The 19,414-nt window shown below is 42.4% G+C and overlaps 1 protein-coding gene across 7 annotated transcripts in view; it reads left to right on the forward strand.

Moving 5' to 3' along the window:
* Window positions 1–19,414, forward strand: part of FYN (FYN proto-oncogene, Src family tyrosine kinase) — a 141,175-nt gene that overhangs the window by 86,864 nt on the left and 34,897 nt on the right. For all 7 annotated transcript variants that reach the window (XM_065681051.1, XM_065681056.1, XM_065681050.1 and 4 more), the window contains 3 exons: window positions 13,882–14,139; window positions 14,738–14,834; window positions 18,863–18,961. In XM_065681051.1, the coding sequence (XP_065537123.1) occupies window positions 13,893–14,139; window positions 14,738–14,834; window positions 18,863–18,961 (443 nt within the window). In that variant the 5' untranslated portion in view covers window positions 13,882–13,892. The remainder of the gene's footprint in view (window positions 1–13,881; window positions 14,140–14,737; window positions 14,835–18,862; window positions 18,962–19,414) is intronic.

Here is a 19,414-nt window from a genome sequence, read left to right on the forward strand (position 1 = left end):
TTTCCTAGTATCTTCTTGCTTCTTCTATATAATCTTTAGCTCTTTTACTTGTTACTATGTTTTCCCCTTCCCCCTTCATGTGTTGGTTTTGTATATAACATTTTGTATGTGTTTTCACTTCTCTGGTAAACCCAGCTGCTGAGTTTTTTCATTGTGTTATTTTTATCTAGCTCAGTCTTCTTTTTGTGGCTCTAACATTGTAGGCATTTAGGAAATATCTTAAACCGTTCCCAGATACCAGCAACTTTCTGTACATTCTGCCTTCAGCCTGATTTGTGTCTCGTTCGCTATTGTTTTGTGACATTGCCTCTTGGAAAGTATGCACTGTGAATTTAATTTATGCCAATACAAAGAGTGTATGTTCATATATTGCATAAAATATTACTAATCTGGATTTGATTGCAGACAGCGTTAGTTATTTGCAGAGAAAGTGTCGGTCCTTTTCGATCTAAACAACCAGTAACCTTCTGGTTTATGACTATTTCCTTCCTACTGAGACCAAGTGTACAGCAGAGATTGTCTGGCTTCTCTGCTAAATCATGTATGGCCCGCAGGCATTTCAGGTGTAGCTGCATCATACAACCAACGGTAAGTTTTGCTTCTGCCAGCACTGCAGCTCCTGCCTATTGCTATCTCTGGCTGAGTCAAGGAGCATGTCAACAGGTCCTGCTGCACTTGGCCTGGTGCGGTGACCACTGTGGGGCTCAGCTACGTGCAGTGGGGTTTAGCTACATCCCACAAGCTCTTCACATCATAGTCGTTGTCGTGTGAAGTGCTCCTGAATTCTGCATTCCCTTTGCTGCTGCAAGGCCTACATTGTGTATGACTCACGTAGTTAATTGGCAAGAGCTTCAGTTCACAGGGTTAGGAAAGCCGATCTTTCCTTTAAATTGGGAGCTAAGAGCTTGTCATTTGTAGCCTTTTGGAAAGTACGTAAGGTTTCCAGCATAAATAATACAAAGGGGTTTTTTACACTTGTTGTATGTCGGTATTTAAGAAGCCCATCATCCTGTAGGCTGCAGCAATTCCAATGGTCTGTAACAGATACCAATACCCCACCATAGGTGTATTCATAAAAATGCAAGATTACTTACTTCCAAGTTGTCAGTCACCCAGACAGATGTCATTTGTGACATACAGGGACTGTCAACTCCCCTCTTCCATTTGGACTTCTTAAATCGGCTGCAACTTTTGTTTAATATTCTAATGATCTAAATGTCGCTATTATTTTTCAAGAGTATTATTTTGCATTGCTACTCTTCAGGCAGAGGGTTTATCCATTTTTTAGATGCTTGTAATTAGCACATAGGCAACTGAAAAGAGTCATCTTCTTACAGCCTCTGCTTTGGTGAATGTTGTACTTGATATCATGGTTTTGTGCTGAATGTGCTTTTGGTTGTTTATTTAACCTGACTCACCCAGGCAGCCTGGCTTACAGAGTGTGCATTCCTTCCCTATCAAGAAGTCACTTTTCCTTTACAACACAAATCTGACGCCTGTCCCCTGTGCTGTTCACTAGTTGTTAACTTCATCAGACTTCAGTTCTTTGTCCTTTTGTGCTAAAAAATGGAGAGGAAGTGCAGATGGGATCTCCTGAATTGACAGTTGTGTAGTCTGCAAGGTGTATCAGAAAACAGTCACCTCCAGTGAAACCCTGCCTGCCTGCTCCAGATTACCATCCAGCCCTGTACTTGCCTTTGTGTCTTAAATACAAAGAAACAGAAACCTCTGTTGATTGCCTCTACTTCACACACTGCTCTTTTTATTCTGCTGATGAGGATGGTTGGAGCCATCCTGAGGGGCATTTTGGGTCAGTGCTTTAAAACTGCTCTTGCTCAGACAACCAAACTGGGAAGGGCATGCAAGCAGTGTGAGGGGGAGCTCAAACGACATCAAAATGTTGCCACAGCATCCAGCAGATGTGTATTTGCTTGGTCATACATGTACTATGGCTTGTGGACCACCTGATGAGTTATGAGCCCCAGTGCTCTCTGGATCACCAGTCAAGGAGCACCACTGTAGATTATCCTATGTGCTAGGCTGAGCAAATATTCACTTGGGGAAACTTCCACACTGTCCTGTGTAACTAACAGGATCATCAGGTGGGGCTTTAGAGCTTTGCAGATGTACCTGCATTCACAGGTCGGTTTTAAAGCACATTTTTTCACCTAAGCATATGAACCTTGAGAAAGAATGAAAAAGGGAGCAAGAGAAATAAAGAAATCACACTTCTTCTGGCTTGAGGGGAGGGGCTATTAAAAAATGTTTGCAGCTGCTGTTTTGATCATTCAGTGAAAAATAACCAGACTAAATCCATTCTCCTGACCACATGCAATGCCATGCTTGACAGACACTTGTCTAGCTTTCACATTGTCTTAGGCAATGAATTCCAGGTTGTTTTGCTGTCCTTGCCAAACAGAAAGGATTTTCTTTCCTAACACCTTGCCTAAATATCTACAGTTTCCTTTTAGTCCATTATTTCAATGTGACTTCCTGCTTAGGCGATGAAGGATTAAAGTAGAACTTCCTATAGCTGCACTGAGGAGATTGTTCCAGCTTTAAGCTAAAGGACCAGGTTGTGGACCTGAAACTTAGAGTCACTACACATGGCCATCTCTTGCAGATCATTCCCTGAGCAGTATGTGTAATGAAATCAAATTAACTCTTCTACTTGCCCCCAAACATGGCATAAAGCTTAAAATCTACCATATGCTTAGTGATACTTAGGTATTTTGATCAGTCTGGAAGGGCCCTCTAGGTGGTTGCTGGCTTCTTTAGGAAAATGCTCACTAACCCAACAGAAAGTATTTTTCATGGCTGACATCTGGTCCCTTTTTAAGCCCTATCTTCTCTGGCTAACAGAAGGGATCTTCCCTCATGGTTTTCCCTACCATCACGCCTTTTTTAAGCTCCGAGTCCCGAGTCTTGAAGTGCCATTTGTGTTCTTCCGTGTTTTTTGTTGTCTCATTTTCCTTCAGAATGTGGCATTCCAATTCAAGCAGTGCAGCCACCTAGGAGGCAGGGCAGGCTGTGGGATTAATCACAAAAACCAAAAACTCATCAGTCCTACAGCCATGTACACTGATGCAAAGACAAAGAGGATAATGCATTCAGAAGAGAAGGCATCTGACAGTGTTGTGTTCCTCTGTTGCTGCTGATGGTATCTTGCATGCTGATATCTTTTCAAGAGACAGAGGGAGACAGGAAGAGAGACAGAGAGGAGCAGTCCTGCTGATTGCCCCATCCCAGTTTGTGTAGGTCATTTATTTCTAGGAGCATTTCCCAGCTTTTTGGCAGTAGGGACTGTGTGTGTTTAAAAGAAAGGAGAGACTGAACATAGACTTCCTAGAACACATCCCTGGTGGCATAGATGCAGCCTGTGGCAGCACAGAACTGTGTGGATGGGGACCTGCAGTTTGTAGGGTAGTTGGCAAAACAGAGTTGAGAATCACTGGTCTTGGTGGCCTCCTGGTTAGACTGTATGCTTCAATACTGTCACACTTCTGTAAGAGGGAATGCAAGTTAGGACCTTTCTCCTTCCGTGTGCATTGTCCAGGTTGTTTTTCACTACCATCTCAGCCTCCCACTCTTGTTTTCCAGATTTCAAAATCTCTCTAAAAATGGACTAGATGGTAATGTGTCATCTCTATAATCCTGAAAATTTCATCTCCAGGCAGTATTTCAATTCTTGCCTGCCTGGTTAACATGGTTCAACTGTGTGCCTCTAAAGTTATTTTCTGGACCAAGAACATCACTTACATATTACTCTCTCTGGTGGGTTGACCTTGGCCAGCAGCTAAGGTCCCACCCAGTCACTGGCTCACGGCCCGCTGGCAGGATGGAGAAGAGAACTGGAAGGGTAAGAGAACTCTGGGCTGAGATAAAAGCAGTTTAATAAGTGAAGGAAATAAAAAGAAAACAAGTGATGCAAAGGGAGTCACTCTCCACCTCCCACCATCAGACCCATGCTCAGTCCGTCTTTGAGCAGTGGCTATTTTCAAATTTAGCTTTTACTGCTGAGCACAACATCATACACTATGGAATATCCCTTTGGTTGGTTATGGTCCACTGACCCAGCTGTGTCCCCTCCCAACCCCTTGCGAGCCCCAAAACCCACTCACTGCAGGGACAGAGTGAGAAACAAAGAAGGTCTTAATGCTGTGCAAGCACTCCTCAGCAATAGCTAAAACATGGGTGTGTTACCAACACTACTTTAGTCACCAATACAGCGGTGTTCAAGCTGCTGAAGAAACTTAACCCCATCCAGACCCAACACATTTACCTAAGTTGTCGTACAGAAGCAGGCTGCCATACACTGAAACCACAGTGGGAACAGCTGGGTTTAAGGAGATGGGTCTCATTAGTAGCAACTTTTTTGTGTGTGTGTAAGAGTTCTTGTGTCTTCCCGTTACTGATAGAGTCAGTACCTTCAGCGCTCTGGTTGTTCACTGGCCTTTGTCACCATGTGGTTGCCAGCTTGTCTTGGGTCTGTACCTGTAAGCAAACGCCTTTGCCACTGCAGCTGAGACTGCAGTGCTGGTGAGAAGACTGGGGATTTCTTTGTGAGCTGGCCACAGGCACATTTTCACTCTTATTTAGGAAGGAGAGTATTTTTTCCCAAATGTAACTGAACAAATAAGGAATTTAAAAAACACTTCTAAATATTAGTAGTAGCAAGGTGAAGTGAGAACCACTTTGAGAGGGAACAGCTTCTGGAATGGTCTCAAAGTAAATAATCTGATTTGAGACTCTGCTTGCTCCCATTTCCTTGCTGCAACATCCTCTGAGTTCTTCAGTCACAAAGCACAAATCAGACAGGGCAGAGAAGAGGTTAGTTTCGTTTGTGCATGAGCAAAGAGGGGTGGGAAGAGAGCAGTGCAGTTTAATGAGAGAAAATCTCTCTGTATGCCTCTTACATATTCCACAGAGCCAAACAGGCAAAACTTCAATACCGCTCCCTTTGACCTCTTTCTTCCCTGCCCATACCGATTCACATTTCGCATTCTGCTCCATGCCGCTCCCATACTGAGGATCAGACGAACACGCATTAATCCTGGATAGATTCTAAAAATAAGGATTGAAAGAAAAAAAATCAGAGCAGTGTGAATCGACCTGCAATCATCTTTCTGTTTTCTTAATGGGGAAAAAGAAAGAGGAAATCAGAGGAGACACTGTTTCACATCTCTCTTTCCAAGATAAAATTATTCTGGCATTTGCAGCAGTTGTTCTCTTGATAGAGGATTTTTAATTTATATACTTAAAAGGCACTTTAAAATTTAGGCGCATTAGCTCAAAATGCTTATGCAGACCATCCACCCACTCCACTCTGTGCATGAATAGAGCTACCACAAGCAGCCTGATGAAGGAAGAATGTAGCTTGAAATCACGCTATTGAATTTACATGTTGTTTTCGTGTGTTACTCAGAACCAAGGATAGACCCATCCTTTTGGGGGAGTTTAATGGTAGAGTAATCAGTGTGTTTACTCTGTGTAGCTGCTGCCTTTAGCTGTTAATTTCAAAGCTTCCTTTAACTCATTTTAAGCACAAAAGAAAAGAGAAAGAAATAAAGAAATTCTAGGGGCAGTTTTGAGTCCAACTTTCTTTTTGGTTTATGAATGTAAAACCTGCAGGCTTTCCTTCTCAAGTCAGCTTCTTTCCTCTAAATTACAAGTGAAGTTTAGATGTTGGTGGGAAAAGAAAACCTCTCAGAACTCATCTTCCTGTGCTGCATTTTTCTAGGGCATCTTTTTTTTAAAGTAATAAAAGCCCTCAGACAGTACAAGGCACAACTCAGCTGCTGTTACTTTAAGAGAGCACAGGGTGAGACTCTGTTTTAATCACTTCTCATGTTTTGTTCTGGCTTGGTTTCGCTGAAAGCGGTATATCACAGAGAGTGAAAAACAATTCACTGCTTTATTGAAGAGATGAGGCCATGACATTCACAGACTTGGCTAGCAAAGAATCTGTACAAAACTGTGAAGGTGGCGACATGTGCTTTTGTGGGCAGTTTGGAGGGTTTGTCTCCTCTTCTTGCATCGGGTTGCATTGGGGAGCTTTTGATTATGGCTGCTCAAACAGCCACATTGTGCTAATGCATCTTCTTGTGGCCTTGCCAGGTGACCAGCTAGCTACCAGCCAGCCCCACCACCACAACTGTAGCTCAGATAAGCACCACACATGGACACAGTTATTGTCCCTCCTGCCCGGCTGGAACACTGGTTTACTTTTTCCTCTCTCACTTGTAATAAATAGGTTATATAGATAATAAATGCATTGTCTAGATTTTGAGAAATCTCTTGCCAGAGAGGGACCATATCCCACCAGCAGGACGATAGATCTACTTGTCAGGACATTCAGTGCTCTTTCTTCCTGGCATTCAGTGGCCCCCTGCCCTGCCCCATGGACTGCTGTGCTCACAACCTGTGACAGAAGCTAAGGGTCTGGTTGCAGTTCAATGAAATCCTTCAGCATGCACCTTCCCTTCACTGGTCCTGGCCTCAAGGCTGGCTGAAGCTAAATGGGCAGCTCAAATCTTGATCTTTCATAACTGGCTTTTAGTTCAGGTTCCAGAGGGGCAAAGGAGGGAAGGCAACCATAATGCTATACTTTGCAGACATGTGTTACAACTTAAACATCGTCTGTAGTGTCAGGAAGCTGTCGTTTCCAGGGCTGCATTCTCAGTCACTCAGTAAGTGGGGAGGAACAGCAGGGCAGAATATGGCACTTCAAAGCGCCTTGCAGGGTCTGCTCTTCTCATGGCAACTGCTTCTTTTCTCAAATCCCTTCTACCACCATTGTAGAAGACTTCCAAAGTAACTTTGTGCAGACCAGAAACAATAATAAGAAAGAACAATCATTGCTGTAAAAGGCATTTGCTTCTAGCCAGAGCTGTACAGCAGCAGGAGCTCTTCTAAGACTGTTCTTCCTACTTCTCCAGCCGTGGATGTCCACTGACACTGGGCAGTGGCCTGACTTCCAACTGCTGCAGACAAACAAGCAGGCAATCAAACTGCTGAGATTTTTTTTTTGCTCAGCCCACTAAAGCAGAGTCCGGAAGTGAAGTGTTAAAGGACTCTCTTTAAAAAATCAGACAAATGCAGCTCAGACATTTCTCAGTTCTGTTTTCCTCATGAAAACATGTTTCAATGTAGTCATTGATCCGGATGCATACTTGACTTGAAGTTTTGCCTGGTGTTTCTGGCTTTTTGTTCAGGAATACCGCATTGTATATGTGAGATTTCCTGCATATCTTTAATAGTCAGAGGACATCAAGTGGTAGTACTGTATCTTCTCTGATCTGTATTTTTTAATGCAGTGTGACAGTTGCAGTGCACATGTAGATTTGCAGGCCTTCTACACAAATCTCCGGTCTTCAGGCTCTTTCAACACTGAAGCAGATCTATCACACTGCAGTAAAACTCTACTCTTTCAAGACTGGGCCATTAGTGTAAAAATTATATGTATATATATAGTAACCCACAGCCCACAAACCTGAGAAATAATGAATAACACCCTAGATTTAAAACTATTTTAAAGTATTTGTTGCATCTTTCTGACCTGGTTTATGATTCCTAAAAACTGTGGAATCACTGGTCAAGCTGGAGTGAAGGCAGTCCTCTAAAAGGTCCCAGAGGTAATAGATAATAATAGTGCAACAATTGTTGCTATTTTATTCCATCTGTTTAATTTGAGTTGGCTTGAAACTGACACAGAATTAATTCTGGAAATCCGAAATGCTCCCATCAGCATATTTATAAGTCAAAGAGAGGTCAGCAAGCAGACAGCATGAGAATTACTGACCTATATAGGACTAATTTTAAATGCCTGGCTTTGAAGGCCTTCCTAATGGTATGTAATAGTCAAAGTGGGTGAGCAGGAGTTTTCTGAAAATTGGGGGTTTTAATGTGTCTCAGGCTTGTGTTTCAAAATACGTACTCCACCAGTTTCTCTAGAGAGCTACTAATGGTGTCATGGAAAGTAAGACATTCCAACTTCAGGGTAAATTTCAGTATTGATTATTCCCCCTATCCAGCCTGCGGGAGGCATTCCACAGAAAAATAAAGTCTCTTTTTAAAATTCTTGCAGTTCTTCCTCTTGGAAAGCCCTTTCTGTCCTTCTTGCATCTTCACAGTAACCCAGAATGTGGCACTTTGAATATTACATCCTACTGTAGCTCATGAAATTTGGCTTATTTGATGTCACAGACTGATATTTCTGTGATGCTTTCAGCAAAACATAAAACATGAAGACGATATCCCTTAGATAATATCTTTTTCACAGCCATGCTGGATGCAACCCTTGTTTTGATTAACAAGCAAGTTCACCACAGAGACTGGATAAAAGCCAAGGATTTTGTTGTTCTGACTCCCTTTTAACATAACCGTGTCTTAACTCAGTTTTCCTGCCGGTGCTTTCTAGACAAAATTCGTGAGATTTGGTCATTGACAGTTACCATTCATCCAGCCTTTTCCTTTCATGTCTTTCACTGAGAGAATTTCGCCTAAAATTATGCCATCAAGTTTAATTCCAGAGAAAACCGACAGAAAGAAGAATGCACCCTGCTGGGTCTGACCTGCTCCACGTCTCTTCAGTAGGTTGGAGCCCTCTCCCGTGGTTGTCTCCTTTCCCATGCAGGGGATTGGAGGATAGAGGCCATGGCATGGATAGGTGGGTGCCGAACAGACAGGAGCTTCCCTACATCTCTCTGTAACCCTCTCTCAAACATCTTAAGAACCCACTTTCTCCTACAACACTCAAAAAAACAGGTTCTGTAGAGGTACCATAATTCAGAGTTTCAGCAGCAAGTTGTGAACTCTTATGGAAAAAACTGATGCTCTGAAGGAGTGAATTTACACCAGTCTTCCTCCCATCCATCTTTTCCTGATGGCTTACAACTACAGAAGCTAGACGAAGCAAAGGCTTGTCAATACTTTTTGTTTTCAAATACGACGTGTTGGAGCTTTTACTTTTTAAATAGAAGTATGCAAAATTGACTTTTCCTGGTACTCCTGGGCTTTTCTAGGCTTTGATTAGGTTACAGAGAGCTGCTTTTGTTTCTGTTAATGGAGTGGATGTGTGGCTTTGGCAAGTGTTTCAGTCTTGCCTTCACTTTTGCATCAAGAACCAACAGAAAAACTGAAGGAGGGCAATTTACAATAATATTAATAGTGTTAATAACATCTGCTTAGCTTTCGTGTTTCCTAAATGAAAGTAATTAAGGTGTTGTAACTATATAAATAAGAATGATACAATTCATTTTATATCTTTTTTGAATAATGTTTCCACCATGAGGGAGGAAACTACTATCCTGGTTAGGCAGATGTTGGATTGCTTACAATGTCAATTTTGGAGTCCAAGAAATACAACAAGGACAAGAAATGAGACAAATAACTTACTGGTTATTTTCATTTGTCTCTAAGGAAGTCTCAAAAGCCATGTAAATGTTGTGTGTTTTCATGAAAACACGTTTTATATTGCCCATAAAAATACAACTTGAAAATAAACTTGCTTGCATTAGAAATGTTCGCTTTCATTAGGCTTGTTACATACCTTTTAACAATACCAGTGTCAAATTATGACAATGCTGCGTGACCCATAGCTCACACATCTGAGAAAATCTGCCTTTCCTAATGGAAATGGAATTAAAATCATATTCCTTTACTGTAAATTGCGCAGCATGTTGGATGAACAACATTGTGTGCTCATCTCTGGAGAGTTTAGTGTAAAACAGCTCCAGATTTTGTTTGGTGATCTCAGAGCTGGCTGAATGACTCCAGCCTTCCACAGCTCCGAATGCTGACATGCAGGGAGATGGGACTTTTGGATATTAAAAGCCTGCTCTGTGATACTGAAGGAGATTAGGTTTTGGAATCTATTCACTGACACAAAAGCCAGTGCTGAATGGAGGTTATGTTTATTTGTCTATGAAACCCCTGAGATAGCTGAAATCACTTTCAGCATGTACATGCATACATGTATTCTCTCACATTTAGCCAGCTCCCTGTGATGCTTTGAGCCAGGAACAGACAACTTTCAGGGACTTGGCTTGAAAAGATGCGTGCATGTGACACCCTCTGCCACATTTTACAAGAGGCTACAATCAAGCAGTCTTTATACTCAGATTGTCTAGACACTGAGACAAAGGGGGAGAGGACAAGTGAAAGAAAAAGCCCTTTTTGTCATTCATTCATTTTGCATGAAATTTTCCTTCCCTGTGTGCTGCTGTTGCCAGCAAAAAGATAAAGGGAGCAAAAACCAAACAAAAAATCAAGAAACTGATAATTTATTGGCTTTCTATTCATATCATTCCTAGTAAAAAGAAAACCCCAAACCATTATTTTTCTGCAGCTACCAGTACATCTGTATTCCATCACCTCGTTTATTCTTTTTTTTTTCAGAATTAATACTTTGAACAATTTTATTTTTACAGCTGATTTGTTGTTTTAACTTTTTCCTCATCAGTGTGCAAATGAAGTGTGTGGAGCTGTCTTGTCAGCACTTGTAAATTGGTATGTGAAATATTCCCAGATTTCAGTGGAGATTTTTTTCCCCTGCTCAGCTGAACGTTTGTGAATGAGCAACAAGAAAACCTCTTTCCTCCCACTGCTTTCCCAGATTTCATGTTTCCCATCCTTTTTTTCTTTCATTCTTTCACTTTCTTTTCTACTCTTTCCCATGAAAACACATGGGGAAAAATAAGAGGAGAAAGATAGGTGGGAGGGGAAAAGGAGGAGGCAATAGAATTTCACAGGGAGGTAAGTTTGAAAGCCAACAAAAAGGCTGCTGAGATTCTCCTTTAAATAGTAAAGCCTGCATATCTCTTAACATTCGCATCTTTTAAGCAGTCTGCTTTAATGGCTTACTCTACTCTGGATAGTCAGAGCCTCTCTCCACCCTTTCGAACTGTGATTTCCCTTGTGGCGTCTCCCATGTAGCATTTGCTCACTGCCCATGTTTTGCTCTCCACACAGCAGAGGCACGTTTTCACAGAGGCGTAGCAGGGTTCAAGCAGTGAGTCCCATACTCATGCCTCACACCTGAAGTGTCCCTGACCTCTGCCTGTGCTAACAGCAGTGATACGAGCCATTGCACCCTGGGGCCCTCACCCTCCCTGTGGTCTTGCTTCACTCCCTGGCATTGCTTGTGGGGGTCTTTGGTTCTGAGAGGAGCCAGGAAAACCTGACCTCTGATTGACATCTCCAAACAGAGGGTCTTCAGAGCCAGACCATCGTGCAGTTGGAATGGGTAAAAGCAGCAGAGATACCTCTGCAAGCAATTTTCCACAGCTGGCATGAAGCTGGCCAGGGCACTTTTGCATCCCTTGCTGTCCCTGTGGGCTCACCTGGACCCACTGCTGGTCCCAGGAATGGACAACCCCAAGCTCCAGCACGGTGCCCCACACCTCCACACCAATCCAGCCACGAGGGCAAGCAAAGACCTGCTGCAAACCCCTTTTCCTCTACCTGCTGTCATTTTATTTTATTGGGGGATGCCAGATCATGCAGCCCATTGCAGCAAGTGCAGAGGCAGGAGTCCTTGTTTCAGTTCATGTGAAGAGGCTTAAACGTTTTGCAGAGGGAACCTTGCTGAGTCCATGTGGTGTTGTGAAGGAAATAAAGAAATACAAAAAGAGCACTTTTGAGTTAAGCTAAGAGCTGGAGATGGTAGATCGGCGCTAACTGCAGCCAATACAACTCAGGGAAATACATGAAAATGGCGTTTGTTTTTCTGACCGGGCTTGTAGAATAACTGGAGGTGGCTTCACACTGTAGAAAATACCCTTCAACAGAAGAGGTTTTTTCACTGGGCACGTTACATTTAGGAAGCAGGTATCCAGACTGCGGAGTGTCACAGACAAGCAGGGAGCTGCCGCATAATTTTTCAGGCATTAGCAGTGGAGGAATATGCTTTTTCTGAATCCCATGAGTTTGTCAAAACCAATTTCCTGCGTTGATGCTGGGGTAAGGCATAGAAAATAGCCAGCCTGGCAGCTACGGAAATATGAGGATATTTGAAAAAGGATAGGCTTTTTATTTACCCTAAGTGACGGATATTGGCTGAAATGTGAAAAGAAATATGGGGGGAAAGACGTGCTTCATTATAATTTTCTATTTTTTCTATTTTCTGCATTTTCTTCCTGTCTTTTTATATGTTCTGGACAAAGTATGTCAGTAAGTCTTAATTTTTTAATTTTTTTCTGTTGTCGCTGCTCTTTTTGCAGCCCCAGTGCTTAGAGTCTGTCGTTTGTGTGCCAGGTTACATACAAGAGCCACCATACTGGTTCAGATCAAGGGCGCATCCAGACAAGTATCTGATTCCCTAGATTCATCATGCCCAGCTTCAGAAACTGAGGTTTTGTGTCTCGATTCAGCTCGAGTCAATACAAAAGACTTCAGTAACCCCAGCACATGGATTATAAGATGTTAGAGCTCACAGATGAAAAGCAATACCAGGTAACAAGGCTAACCTTGTGGGGTTGCTTCTAAGATCCAGCTAATCACCTTCTATCCCCCTCCACCTAGAGAGAGGTAGGCATCTAAAATTAGGAGAGATTGACTCAGGCACTGGTAATGCTCCATGAGGATGCTGTACAAGAGGCTCAAGAATTAGAACAACCTTTTCCAAGCAGCACCCTCTCAATTTCCTCCTGTCCAGGATCCAGACTTGGAGATGCTCTGGGGTTAACATGTTAACTTTTCTGGGACTTTCTCTAGTTTCTTAACTGATGTATACCTCTGGCAGCTCCACCTCCTGCTACCAGCAAGTTTTATCCTTCCATTTTGGAGAAGAGGAGACTGAGGGGTGACCTCATCAATGTTTACAAATATGTAAAGGGTAGGTGTCAGGAAGATGGAGCTAGGTTTTTTCAGTGATGTTCAGTGACAGGACAAGGGGCAATGGGTGTAAACTGGAGCATAGGAAGTTCCACGTTAACATCAGGAAGAACTTCTTTACTGTAAGAGTGACAGAGCACTGGAACAGGTTGCCCAGGGGGGTTGTGGAGTCTCCTACACTGGAGATATTCAAGGCCCGCCTGGACAAGTTCCTGTGTGATGTACTGTAGGTTACCCTGCTCTTGCAGGGGGGTTGGACTAGATGATCTTTTGAGGTCCCTTCCAACCCTTGGGATTCTGTGATTCTGTGATTCGGTACCGCTTCCTTTTGTTTTAGTTGTGCCATCTGACAGCTCCCTCCTACTCTCCTGTGCTGTAATAACTATCAGCTCATTGTGTCTGCTTTTTTGGCTGTCACACAGAGCTCCAGCAATGGAAAAAGGTTGTGTTGCCTTGTGTAGTCACTGAAGTCAGCTCTTGTGTAGTTGGCAATGTCAAACATGAACCACGAGCTAAGTGCCTCATTCTGTGTTTTGGGGGGCAGACTTGAGCACCTCCAGCTGCCTTTTTGGGTTAGCCCTTTGTCTGCTTGTCATGCTCTCCTGGTGAAGGGTGGGCGAGATGTGTTTCATCCTCTCACTACCTCCATGCAAGCCATTGCCTGGCAGGGGTGGACAAAGAGCTGCCACTACAGTAAGAGCAGGCAACACCTCCTTCCCCAGGCCTCAACAGGAAACCGCTGTCAGGAAGGTTTTGTGTGAGCTTTTTCCAAAGTGGTGTTCAAGGCCAGGTTGGACAGAGCTTTGGGTGAGATGGTTTAGTGTGAGGTGTCCCTGCCCATGGCAGGGGTGTTGGAACTGGATGATCTTAAGGTCCTTTCCAGGCCCTAACTGTTCTATGATTCTATGATTCTACGTTCAAATGACTGTGGGGTTTTTTCAAAGTACTTCTGAGCACTGACCTTAATTGGATCCTTGTCATATGTGGATTTGGGGAGATCTGGTGAGCAGCAGTGTATGAACACCTGTCCTTTCCTTCCCTCCCTAGGATTTTAGATAATGGGCTGTGTGCAATGTAAGGATAAAGAAGCAACAAAACTGACTGACGAGAGGGATGGCAGTTTAACTCAAAGCTCAGGCTACCGCTATGGGACAGATCCCACTCCGCAGCACTATCCTAGCTTTGGTGTGACTTCAATCCCAAACTACAACAACTTCCATGCTACAGGAGGCCAAGGACTGACTGTGTTTGGTGGAGTCAATTCCTCCTCTCATACAGGGACACTGCGTACAAGAGGAGGAACAGGTAGGTTTCAAAGTTGTCTTTCAGCTCTTAGTAACTATCAAGCACATAATTACAGCAGAGTCACGACTGTCTCAGCATGCTATTTTGGGGAAGAGTTGTTTCATAAAATAGCACAAAGAACTGAAGTAGGGCTGGAGCTGGGTTTTCAGCCCTACCTATGCTAACTTACCAGTGCTAGTTCACCTAGGGGGTGAGAAATTATTTATATATGCCCAATTTAGCTGACTGTCTGCCTCATCCCGCTACCAGGGAATGAAAAGTGTGGTCTGAGCCACCTCAAGTAGTTAACAGGAAATGCTTCTCCTGGCTGTGTCTAACTTCTCTCTTCAAAAACTCCCATTGTCCACTTGGGATGCTACACTGTGCATGGGTACCAAACCAAGAGTACTGTTGACGGTACAGAGTGAAGGAGGTGATGTGCCGCTGGCTGCCTAAAAGCAGAAGGATTAGAGTAGTTGTCCAAAAAGTAGGAGGTTTCAATTTATTTTGCTCCTCAGCAACCAAGTAGCTTATATGTTGCTTAGCCACCTTTACCCTTGGTGCTCCTTCCCCTTCAGTTTTTTGTGATGGAGTGTAACTCACCTGTCTTCTTCTTTAGGTGTAACTCTTTTTGTGGCGCTTTATGACTATGAAGCAAGAACAGAAGATGACTTGAGTTTTCACAAAGGAGAAAAATTTCAAATACTTAACAGCTCGTAAGTTTAGACTTGGGAATATGCTTTTTAAAATTCTTAAACTTACACTGTTGGCAGTTATATTTGTCTGCTTGTTTTATTAGTAAAATCTGATGCTGGGTATTTAAGATATGTAGGGGGTTTACTCTACACTTACTGGTCTTCTCATTTAATGCACTTTTGCAAAGTGTTTTATTAATGAAGAACCAAACCTTGCACCACATGCAGCTTTACTTCAAAAATAAGCATTAGATTGTGTGGTTCACTGCTTAGAGTTCACAGTAAACTCACATTTAGGACCGAGAGTACTAGCTCTGTACTTTACCAGTAGACAGAAGCTCTGCAAGGCGTTTACTAACACTTTTTGCAATCTGTTTGCAAGTATCTCTACGCAGAAATGAGCTAAAAACTGATTCACAAAAGAGACGTTACCCAGATTTGTGTGCCAAGCTTAAAAACTGCTTTTTTCTTTTTTAATTTTTATATTTTTTAAAAGCACCTTTTAAAGGAAGGTGATGCAGTCAGAAGATGCTGGGAAGTCCCGTTAAGTGAGAACACATCGTTGTACAGTTGCCATTTGACACAAAAACCGCACTTCCATCCTGAAAATCGTCAATTTAAAATTAATTTTATGAACCGCCCATATAAAAAAATCCCTTAGCAACTTAAAAATAACATCTGAAACTTGCCGTGCTACTGACCTATATCTGATCATCTTGTAGGCCTTGGCTAAGAACGTAAAGTTGATGGCTCTGTGCCATGTTCACTATTGCTGTCAAGCGGAGGTAAAAATGGGTTAACAAACATGCATGTCACTTTCTAGAGGCTTTGTGACATTGCTCTCATCTTTTCTTTTTGACACTATGTGACAGTGAGGCAAATTCCTGCCTGGTGCAATTCCTGTTAATTTAAATAGAACAACTGCAGGGTTGGAGTTGGCTCAATGTGCATTAAAGTTAAACAAAAAATAAAAATCAGGTAATTCTGCGGAATATTTCATGAAGCTATGAAGCTGAAGAGCTTTGATGTAGATGAAAGCACAGAAACTTCAGTTACGACTTGTAGAGGGAGCAGCAGTTTAAAAACCTCTACTTCTAAATTATCACTTGGGAAAAAAAAACCTTTTTTAACCTATCATCCATTTTTGTTCACGTTGCCTGCTGCTTTCCCAGCCTTGCACAAACTGTGCCATAACTTGAAACAAGAAGAATTTCCTTGCATTATAAATTCTTTGCACACACCAGCTGATGAAAGCAGGGGGTGCTCACCAGGGCTTGCGGAGCAGTCGTAGTTGGGGTCAGTGGGACAGAGAGATTCCCCTACGTGTGTGTGTGTTGCAGTACACGCATTTTGATGCAGCTTATGAAACAAAAACCAAACCAAAACAAAAAATACACAAGCATCCATAGATTTTCCTGTAGGATAACAGCTCAGTTCCCATCATAAACATGGACCTAACCACACTCCTGCAGTAGTGAAAGCCAGGCTGGGAATCTCCAGACAGCAGCTTTCCTGGGAGAATGATTCCCCTCTTCACTTACATTAGAAATTATATGAAAGAAGCTCATTTTTTTAAGTCTGCCATAATGCACAAAACTAGTTTCTCTGGAATTTTTGGACTGGTTTGGATATGGTTTGGTTATTTTTACCTGTGAACAAACAAAATTTGATCTGTGCTATAGACTGGAAGTTCAGGACAGCAACACATGAAGTGGCATACAAAGTTTATCCCCATGATTTGAGGTCAGAACTAATACCAAGGGCAGTCTCGGGGAAAGAGGTACCTGCAGGTTCAGAGCAGAGCCTGCTTTTGAGGCTCGGAAACACCGGCCGTCTCCAACATCCCCACTGACACTGCTGTGCACCCTGGCTCACCCCAATGACTAGCCTCCTCCTACCAGCTGGGTGTCTAAAATTAAGAACTGTGAAAAAAGTCTGCATTCCTTCTCCTTTCTGCCACTGCTTTGCTCTGTCAATGCAGAAGGGGTTGTTCCTGATGTGATCATCTACGGGAGTGCTTTTTTTCCTCCCTAGATGCAGTAAGATACCTCCATCTAGTGGTCTCTCCATACAGTAAGGAGAAGAAATATAACGGTACAATTTAGCAGCCACAGTATGGCATAATCTCTCATAAATATTCTACAGCAACATATAGGGGAAGGGTTAACACTTCAGCTGGTAAAATTAGGGTCCCAAACAGAAAGGGCCGTTTACCTGACACAGTAAAGCACACCAGGTGTGTTAAAATAGAGTCAGCTGCCAGCCTCCAGAAAAGCTACTTGTTTTTCACTGTTTTGAACTGTAGAATTGGAAATGTCTCCTTTTTGACTAATCACAGATATTTTCTAGTTGTTTTCCATAGAGTTCATACTCCTTCAGACTGTTAAAGAAAGTGAAGTTGAAAATTTAAAGGAAGAACTCACCTTTACACAACCTTTCCTGTCAGTAATAGCTTAGATTATATGTTTTCTGTAACTGCTAGTTTACAGAAGAGGCTGAATTCTCTTGCCGCATTTGATAATATTGTTTAAATAGTGAACAAAACTCTGTTTTACAGAGGGGGACCTGAGGAAGAGTTTCTAAGCAGTCCGGAAACAGAAAATAAAATGCTTTTTAGTATCAGTAGGAGTTAAACATCGGTGAATCTAGTGCTGAGAATTAAATACAAATTACTATATCCCAAATCATTGCATCCTGTAAAAAGCTGAGAAATAAACTTCTCCTAAAGCTGCACATTCTATGGCAACACACATTGTCTAAAGGGCAATACCATGTCCCACTGCGTGCACCAGTGTACGACAAAAATTGATGCTAAGCCTGTAAAACACTGCCATAAGATGGTCCTGCATGAACCTCTTCATATTTAAATGTTGTACGAGAATGTTTTTTATAAGTATTTGGAAATGCAGCTCTTTGCTACTTCAGACATCTCCTCTTGGTGGCCAGAAGAGGGAATCTAGACAATGAAATGTGATCCTTAAGGGTCATCTAAAACTCCATGTTGACTGATGGCATTTTGATGCCTTTGGGTTGCAGGTTCATTATCCCCATAGTTTTAAATTAGCAGTGAATGTGACAGTGTGTCATGGTTTAACCCCAGTCAGCAACTAAGCCCCACACAGCTGCTCACTCGCTCCTCACCCAAGTAGGATGGGGTAGAGAATAAGAAGAATAAAAATGAGAAAGCTTTTGGGTTGAGATAAAGACACTTTAATAAGTAAAGCAAAAGCTGCACACAAGCAAAGTGAAACAAGGAATTAATTCACCACTTCCAATGGTCAGGCAGTTGTTCCAGGAAAGCTGGACTCCATCATGCATAATGGTTACTTGGGAAGACAAGTGCTATCACTCCGAACATTGTCCTTTTCTTCTTCTTCCCCCAGCTTTATATGCTGAGCATGACACCATATGGTATGGAATACCTTTGGTCAGCTGGGGTGAGCTGTCCCAGCCGTGTCCCCTCCCAACTCCTTGTGCACCCCCAGCCTACTCACTGGTGAGGTGGTGTGAGGAGCAGAAAAGGCCTTGACTCTGTGTAAGCCCTGCTCAGCAGTAATGAAAACATCCCTGTGTTACCAACAGTGTTGCCAGAATAAATCCAAAACACAGCCTCATATGAGCTACTATGATGAAAATTAACTCTATTCCAGCCAAAACCAGCACACAGTGTTCAGTCTGGTAGCCTTTCTTTAAGCTCTCTCAAGGGTCTATATTAGAATAATTGCTATGGAAACAGTTTTCAATATTCGAGTTTAAATCCAGCCCTCACCAAACCCAGTTTTGCTGTTTGTTATGCCTGCTTGTGCCATTATGCTATGTTGGGAAGACTACATTACTAATCACCACTGAAATAATAATAGGTATAAAGAAATATGTATATTATTTGGGTTTAGAGGGAAACAGCTCTGTCAGAAGCACATCACTAATAAAGTGAGGAGTGGCTGTGGCTTTTTACACTACACAGCTGCGGGTGCTGTTAGCGAAGTCAGATCATTGTCTTTACAGATGTTTCTCAGTCTCATTTCTCCTCTTCACCTCTGTTTCTGCAGGGAAGGAGACTGGTGGGAGGCCCGGTCCCTGACAACAGGCGAAACTGGTTACATTCCCAGCAATTATGTGGCTCCAGTTGATTCCATCCAAGCAGAGGAGTATGTTTTCTTTTTGTTGTAAAGAGCCATTAGTGCTGTATTTAAAGGAAGTTTGAGGAGTTGGTTTTGATTGATTACAGCGATTTTTCAAATGACTTACATTATTTTTATTTCAGTACTTAACTGCGCTGATAAATAATTAGGTAATTAGTAACAAAAGCAGCACAATCTCAGTGCTTTTTCAATGTCAAAACAAAGGAAGACAACCTAAAGGGATATAGGTCTGCTTCCTTTCTTTAAGTGTCGGCTAATTTCAAGCTCTAAGCAAAAGGTGCCCTTGCTTTTCCTGAACCAACTTGTGAAAATATTTGGAGTCAATTAGTGTTCAGACTGTCTATTAAAGAAGTGACGCTGTTTCACCAAATACCTACCAGTAGTCAGGATGCCTACAATGCCTACAGCATAATGAAGACATACCTATGTGAAAAATGGGGCAATGTGTGCATCTGTATT

Source organism: Lathamus discolor, chromosome 5, assembly GCF_037157495.1.
Source record: "Lathamus discolor isolate bLatDis1 chromosome 5, bLatDis1.hap1, whole genome shotgun sequence".
NCBI classification, from domain to species: Eukaryota; Metazoa; Chordata; class Aves; order Psittaciformes; family Psittacidae; genus Lathamus; species Lathamus discolor.